General features: G+C 33.2%; 1 protein-coding gene across 1 annotated transcript in view; it reads right to left on the reverse strand.

Moving 5' to 3' along the window:
- The window catches only part of LOC136814007 (ankyrin repeat and EF-hand domain-containing protein 1-like), a gene marked incomplete in the record, with an annotated part of 12,291 nt that extends 5,728 nt beyond the window's left edge, over positions 1–6,563 (reverse strand). The window contains 13 exon segments of the mRNA XM_067070515.1: positions 1–52; positions 503–544; positions 1,052–1,075; positions 1,648–1,760; positions 2,098–2,227; positions 3,078–3,223; positions 3,719–3,867; positions 4,214–4,338; positions 4,732–4,836; positions 5,042–5,151; positions 5,376–5,576; positions 5,899–6,029; positions 6,502–6,563. Coding sequence (XP_066926616.1) covers positions 1–52; positions 503–544; positions 1,052–1,075; positions 1,648–1,760; positions 2,098–2,227; positions 3,078–3,223; positions 3,719–3,867; positions 4,214–4,338; positions 4,732–4,836; positions 5,042–5,151; positions 5,376–5,576; positions 5,899–6,028 — 1,327 coding nt within the window.
- Positions 6,564–7,948: the final 1,385 nt, after the last annotated feature.

Genomic DNA, 7,948 nt, shown 5'->3' on the forward strand with positions numbered 1-7,948 from the left:
GACGCTCTATTTCTTCTTTCACACAAATTGGCATCTCAATTTTTGTCTTGCCCTTAAACACAAAATCAAAGAAATTTTTAAAATAATATAGACTGTCGCAGGTGGATTGTTAGTTGAAAAAAAAATTTAAAATATCGGTCAATTAGAGCGTGGCGATTATCATTTTGAATATGTTACTAAACCTGCAAAACCTTCACTTGCGTAGAATTTTAAAGTAAATAAATAAGACGATTTTAAGGCGAAAATTTTGTCTAATATTTTACACAATGTATGCTGAAATCCCAGGTGTAATGAAATTATAAAATGAGGCAAGACGAATAGAAAACAGGGTTAAAATCGAGTCATGAGAGATGAATTTGAGAGTTATCCGATCGTCAATTAGCCAAGTTGAGCGATAGTAAAACTGTTACAACCATTAAAACGGTTTGAAACCTGCGTTAAGTCAGTGCACATTAGTAAAAACTTTTCCTGTTGAAAATTTTTTTAGAGACAAAAAATTCACCTTCTTGCCCTTGCCCTTTGCACTGCCACCTCCTTTCTTTTTCTAAAAATAATCGTGGAAAAATCGATGAAGTTTTAGTAATCTAGCATGCTAAAAGATTAATTCAGACATTATCAAAAGAAGCAACAACTAATGGAAGGGTCAAATTGTAGTTTATAAAAACTGATATTATCCAACTACAATTATTGTATTATTACATTGCATAGCACCAGCACTAATATTACTTTATAACATGGAAACGGCCCTGGCCGAAACATGTTGGAAATTTCTAGCATCTAATGGTATTTTTGTCTCGATCCTCCGTCCGATATATGGTGTTATTTTTGTATATTTCTTAAAAATCTTGTATCTTGTATAAGATGTTGTTTGTCGATGTTGTTAGTTGATGTTGTGCTGCTTCCAAGTATAAACCAATAGGCGTGGTAAGCGGCAGTGAACTACCACTGTCAACCTCGTGTGTTGTCTTTTTGATGGTGTTTTTACAACTGGTGTTGTAATGAAGAATGAAAAATTTGTATGTAAAAAAAAGAAAAAGAATAAACTTCCTACCTTTCCTCCATCCAATAGAAATTGCTAAAAAACAAGAAACAAAAGTTTTAAATCTACGCATTGTCTATTGACTGGTTGCAATAATTGTCACTACCTGGTATTATGATATTATGATAATACCGGGTATGATGAAAAAGATTTTAACGTCCCCAAATTCTTAGGTAAAATTAGAAATAGGTTCGAAAACAACCCTATAATATGTTGAGTCATTTCGTTAATTTGACGAGGCTACGTCAATTTTTTAAATTTGGGGACGTTATTTTTGCCATACTCGATAATTCCATATTTTAAGCTGCCTTTTTAAGGAAATGAAATAATTGTTTAAAATATAAAAAAGTAGAGGCATTCATAATATGTACCACTGGAGAGCCTTCCAAGAATTTTCAAAAAATTCCACCCAATACGTCACTTTTTCTATTTTTTATGTGACGTATTGGGTGGAAAATTTTAAGAAGTTCTCAGAAAACTCTCCAGTGGTGCATATCATGAATTTTATAAAAACAGGTGTATGGCTTAATAAAATTTACGGGGTAAATTTTTTTACTTTAGGTAATGAAAGTAAAAGTAACATAACTATTGTGAAAGAGGATTAATACCTTATTGATGAATTTTTTGGCAGTAAAGAAAAGTTCATAATCAATCTTTCCACTTTGTTGAGGGTCGTGTGGTTTGAGAATGGATTGTAATTTGTCTTCATTTAGTGGCGATTCTAAAAGAATAAACGTTAACATATGAGGCTGAAAATCTTTCAAATTCGTATAATGAAGGTACATCCATTGTTATGGTCAAGTTTAGAATCTGTTTAAATAACATAAATACACTAAATGCAGTGGATATATAAAAAGTAACATGGGGGGGGGGCAAAGTCAATCCAAAACTGACCTCCTCGACATGTAGAATAAACTTCTTCTTTTTCTGCTGGGAAAAGCGGGCGTTGAATCGTGCAATATGTAGGTAGCAGCATTCCTAAATTGTTTTACTAATAGTTCTTAAAGAAAACAATTTCAGAAAAGATTGTCCGATGAAAAAAGTAGAGAATATCTTACTATTAGCTCTAAGAACAGAGATGAAATCTTGTGTTGGTATTTTGCCACTTCTTTGGCCTTCAGTTTCAGTGTCATAATCGTGGACGTCAACTTCCAATTGAGTTTTATTTTCAATCATCCAATCATAAAACTGAAATAGCAAAAAATTATTATTAAGGGGTCTGGTTTTAAAGACAGCTCTCAAGGAACAGGCCAATCTCGCACTTATTTCTACCATATGTGTAGATATGTTAAAATCACTGAGCTAGCAGAATATCTGGTGGTGCCAAAAGATATATCCCTATTCTACTATACTAGAATTATACTCTATACTCTTTGATAAAAATGAAAAAAAAGAAACAAAACCCACGAATACTGAAAGAGCTCACAAAATTTCGGTTTATGTATTCAATAAATATGTTTTTTCCAAAAAATCAAGATGGTTAAAGACATAATTAACATATTAACATAACTTCATTTTTTGAAAAATACATATTTATGAAGCACTGCAACTGTATCATGCACTTTTTGAATGTTTAGTCATAGTAGGCAGAGGGGTCCAGCCCCCAGCATTTTTAAGGGGGGCTAAGGAAAATAGCCCCCGGCTAAATTCTAGAAACATAGCCCCCACCTTATACAAATTCTCGATAAATTTGTTGCGCCCCAGTCAAAAACTTTTTTTAAGAGGGATAAAACCTTCCCCACAGCATAGATTTTTAACATAATTTAAAATATCTTCAACCTATCATCTCTACCCCCAGTGCTATTACACAACATTTAGCCCCCTAGCAAGCTAGCCCCCGGTATTTTTTGAAAAATACAGCCCCAATCAAGCAAAAATGATTTAGCCCCCCCCCTAAGTTTAGGGGGGGGTGCATTCTATGTAATGCTACACATTTGATATTGATTGGTTTAAATGTATTCATATTAATTTTTTTTAGAAATCTCTTGGATTGTGCCAATTTTAATAACTTTCTCTTCCGTCTATTCCTTTTTCCTACCTTGACGACCTCGACTTGTGTTCCAGGTTTTGTTCCTTTGTTTTTCTCAGCTTTCTTGCATTCTTTGAGAGCTTCTTTATGTTCATTATCTTTAGCAATCACCCTCGCCAATTTACCATCGGCATTCTTGGCTGTTGCTAAGCAACCTGGAGGGAGAAATCGGTGGTGAACTTATTTATGCTATTTGAAGTTGAAAAAAGTTTTAAGTCAAACTTCGACGCTTGGAATAACAAGCCAAGAATTCCATTTGCTAAAAATGCTAAAAAATGACCATAATTATTTTAAGATCTTGCCCATCTTGCCAAATAATATTGAGAACAATATTGTCAGCACAGGAATTGCAAAATATGTCATAATTTAGCAGCGAACAACTAAACCGAGGACTTAAAAGGTTCACTATTGGCTTATGGACAAAAGCCGAATATCGAAATGCCAGAGACCTGGAGTTTGAAAGTTTCTATAATATGTGATCACTTTGCTTTACATTTTCACTTTGAACCAAGAAATTACCAAATACAGTAATCATATTCACATGTGGTCTTAATTAGATTAAAAATTTCACTGGGTCCACACTAGAAAGATCACCAGAAAGAATTTCTTTTTATTCTATTTTTTATGAAATAGATTTTGTTTCTTTTTACCTCTCTGTCCTAGATACTTGCAAACAGCACCATAACCTTTATCAGCAGCTAAATGCATTGGTGTATTCCTTTTTGCATCTAAGACATTGAAATCTGCTCCATAACCAGACAGTATCTGCAAAACACTTAGATGGCCATTGGCAGAAGCACTAAAGCATGAATACAGTAGAATAAAATGATAATTTTCGATCGGGTCGGCAAGTCAAAATGAATGCAGAAAAAGTATGCAGGTTTGTCAAGATATTGCGAGCTTATGGTTAAATGTGTTTTTTTTATTCTTTTTTTTCACTTAACTTAAATGGGGGGGGTTAAATATTGTTATATGAAACCTTAAAATCGATTCAGTTAATCAAAAGTTATCTTTAAAAAATCTTGACCTACCCAAAAAATCAAAAGTCATTAAAAGTTACACCAACACAACTGAAGTCATTGGTCAAATAAATAGAGAAACATAATGACTAAATGTTTAAAATTTATAAAAAAGAAATTCCCTACCTGTGTGCAGCAGAAACATTTTTGAAATTATAACAATTAGGGTTTGCATTAAATTTCAACAACAATCTTGCGCATTCCTCTAATCCTTTTTCACAGGCAATGTGTAATGCAGATTTCCCAGTGCTCTAGATGAATCAAATATCATCATTATGAATAAACACTTTATAATCTTAAATAAGTTTAAAAACCCGGACTAAAAATGAATAGCTTAGTAAGCAAAATACTCATACTAGCGATTAACAATACTTATTTCACTCAAGTCCTCAGTTTAATGGTGCGCTACTAAATTAAAAGATTTTGCGCCATTCCTATGCTGGCATATATACTGTAGACATTTTTTCATATATTGTTTATTACGTAGCTTCCACCATTACGAAAGCAAACGTTCGATTTGCATAAAAAGGATCACTTCAACAGATTTGAACTTCTATGGATTTGAACTTCTATGGATTTCGAAGATATTCAGAAAAATCCGTTTAGAATAACATTTTAAATAGATTAAAATAATAAGTTCTTACTTCATTCTGTTGGTTTACTTCAACTCCAGCGTTAAGCAAAGTTTTAACAGCTTTATCTAATCCCTCAGATGTAGCTTTGCTCAGTAAAGAGCTGCCGTCATTATCCTGGAAGAAAGTTACGAATAATAAACGCTTTTTTTATAAAAACCATTTTGTAAGAACATACGGCTTGAAAATTGGCCTAAAAACCTAAGAACAAATTAAGAACAATCTAGGCATCAGATTTTAGAAATTACTAAGAATAAGATAACTAAGATTTTAACAGATTTTTGGTAAAAAAACCTTTGAAAATCTTAAAACTACTACTTACACAAACGTGAACATTAGCTCCATATTTGATGGCAAGATTTAAACATTCCTGGTGGCGCTTGGTTGCATGCAAGCAATAGTTGCAAATGTTGTTCCCATCCAGATCTCGCACTTAAAAATATAAATAAGTAGATACAGCTCATGATTTAGACTTCCAATTATCAAAATGGGACAATGAAAAGAGCTAACTAGCTTGCCATCATATTTAATGGGGCACCAAAGCACATAGAAGGTTTTCAATCCAGATACTTGTTATCAGATTTATCTAGGGCTTTAACTAAAACTTTTCAAAAAGAGCTTAACGTTTTTTAAGTCAAGCAATGAAAGCACTGTACATGATAAATCCGGATCAAGAGCTCCTTCCAGGAGAGCCTTTAGTGCTTGGACATGGCCATATTCAGCTGCTTTCATATATGGAGTTCTTCCTTCCAAATCAGTTTGATCGCAATCTGCACCATAACTAATTAGATGTTTTATAGTGGCGTCATCATTGGCACAGGCAGCAAGATGTAGACCAGTCCGTCCATGTGAAGGCTCTAAAGTGTAACAGTGTATCAATATGTGTGAAGTAAACAGTTGTTAGGTGTTTTAATGCAAAGATCTTATACAGAAAGTTTGAAATCTTTAAGTATCATCCAAATAGACTGTTGCATATGATGTGAGCAACAAACACACTAAGATATTTTAGAAGATTATACTATTCAGTACTCAAGCTGGATCCTAAGCTAAAGAGAGTCTGATTGATTGATACAACACAGTCAATAAACAGATACAAAAGGTGCCTTTTGATTGATTGATTGATCAAATTGTCCAAATGTTTGAGAAACATAAATTCATACAAATAAATAGATGACATACCTGCAAAATTGACTAAGTCTGGAATACCATTATCAATAAGTTTAACTATTTTATCGTGATCCTTTTCATTGACAGCCTGTATCAATTTCAAAATTTGAAGTTTTGATAATCTATCTGTGGCAATTGGCATGCTATAATGAGAAAAAACACAATTATACATAGTTTCTGTTATAACAGATTTGTTGTTGTCAAAGATTTGGATGATTTTTCATCTTTTATGAACAACATGATGTCTATAAAGTTTGATAATCTATTACTCTATTACATACTTATTATTCTGAATCTTTATCTTTCTAAATCATAGATTGTCTCACCTTGCAACCTTACTCTAAATTATTTCAAAGGTTTATATCTTACTTTTCAGGACTTTATTCAAACTTTCACTTAAGAAAGAGGAAAAAACTTATCTCTTGAACTATCATATATATATTGTCAATGTGTTAGTGAAGGAACATTAAAAATAACATTTTGCAATAGTCAATTAGAAGAGCTTGGTGCAACCCTCTTTGAAAAGTTTAGATTTGAATCATTCTTTATTTTCTCGTATTATTCAAATATACATTCCTTGAAACATCATGAGAGTGAGTTTTAAAATTCACTAACCTTGAAATGCTTTCTTAAAAATCTGCACATTGTACCAGTGGCAACAAATAATAAATCTTTCTATAATAATAAAATTGCGTCAAAATGAAAAATAAAAGTTACTTCATGAGAATGTAAAATTTATAGAATTGGAGATTTGGATTTTTAACACAGCCAGCGTCAGTTTAAATTTTCCATAAAAAGGAGGGGGCTAGAAGAAGAACCACTTTTTGGGGGTACCTAATGTACTTGGGGGATCTGAAATCTCATTAATCTCATTTAATGTGAGGGCTGAATACTTCAGCTTCAGGTCCCAGGTAAAAATTAGGTTCCCCTGAGTTTTAAAGTCTCCCCAAAAATTTATGAATTTTTGTTAGCCCCCAGGAGTTTTGACCCTAGACACTTTCAAAAAATTGATCCAGTAAAAACGGGTACTCCAATGTAAATTGCGTTCAGTTCTAAGTTTAAGATAAAACATTTTGCACACTTTCTATAAAAAATATTGGGCCGCAGGGAAAAAAATTTTCAGATTCACAAGCTTCAATTTGAGTGATTGAAGCTAACTAATAAGCTGAATTACTTTAGCCCCTACATTAAGTGATGAGATTTTAGCTCCCCCAAGTACATAGGTCCCCCCAAAAAAGTGGTGTACTTCCAGCCCCCTCCTTTTTTTGGGAAAAATTTAGGGTGTAACCCCCTCCCCAACCAGGAGGGGGGCTCACACTATGGTGGTTGGCTTCAATTACTCAAATTAAAAGAGCTCATGAAGCTTAAAAAATTTCCCTGTGGCGCAAAATGTTTTCACATAAAATAAGCAATATATTTTATCTTTACTTGGATCTGCAACACAATTTATATACATGAATAACCCTTTTTTTGTGGAACAAATTTTTTATAGTCTTGAATGTCGAAAGTTCTGGGGGCTACAGAAAAATTCATGAATCTTTGGGGGGACTTAAAACTCAGGGGGGGACCTGATTTTTGCCTGAGACCTAAACAAATGTAACTGACAAAACTATGCAGCTCTGCTTGCAGCGCTCTACTCTACCATTTTAGAATCTCATATTTGCTGTGCAAGTATTTTTTGCAAAAATCGCAAATCAGAATCAGACAGAATCGCAGGTAAATAAAACAGCATGGTTGGATGATAAAAAATCAAGATTCAATCAATTTCAACAATCAAATTTCAATTGGTCAATATTGTGTTTGATTTGGTTCACCTGGATTGAGATCATCTGGCTAAATTAATGGCCTTACGTACTCTTCGCTTGAGAGAATGATTGACAGATTAAAGTTTTCAACCTATGAGGGAGCGAAGTTACAGGTGCTGTGCTTGACTCGAAAATGAAAATAAATACACTGATGAGGGGCGAGATGGAGGTGGATCATGTTTAATTTGGTTAGTCGTTAACTAGTAATAAAACTTTTTTTTTACTTTTTCTAAAGAATGCATCATTTTTCTTACTTC

This window comes from Clytia hemisphaerica, unplaced genomic scaffold, assembly GCF_902728285.1.
Source record: "Clytia hemisphaerica strain Z4C2 unplaced genomic scaffold, Clytia hemisphaerica genome assembly, whole genome shotgun sequence".
Taxonomy (NCBI): Eukaryota; Metazoa; Cnidaria; class Hydrozoa; order Leptothecata; family Clytiidae; genus Clytia; species Clytia hemisphaerica.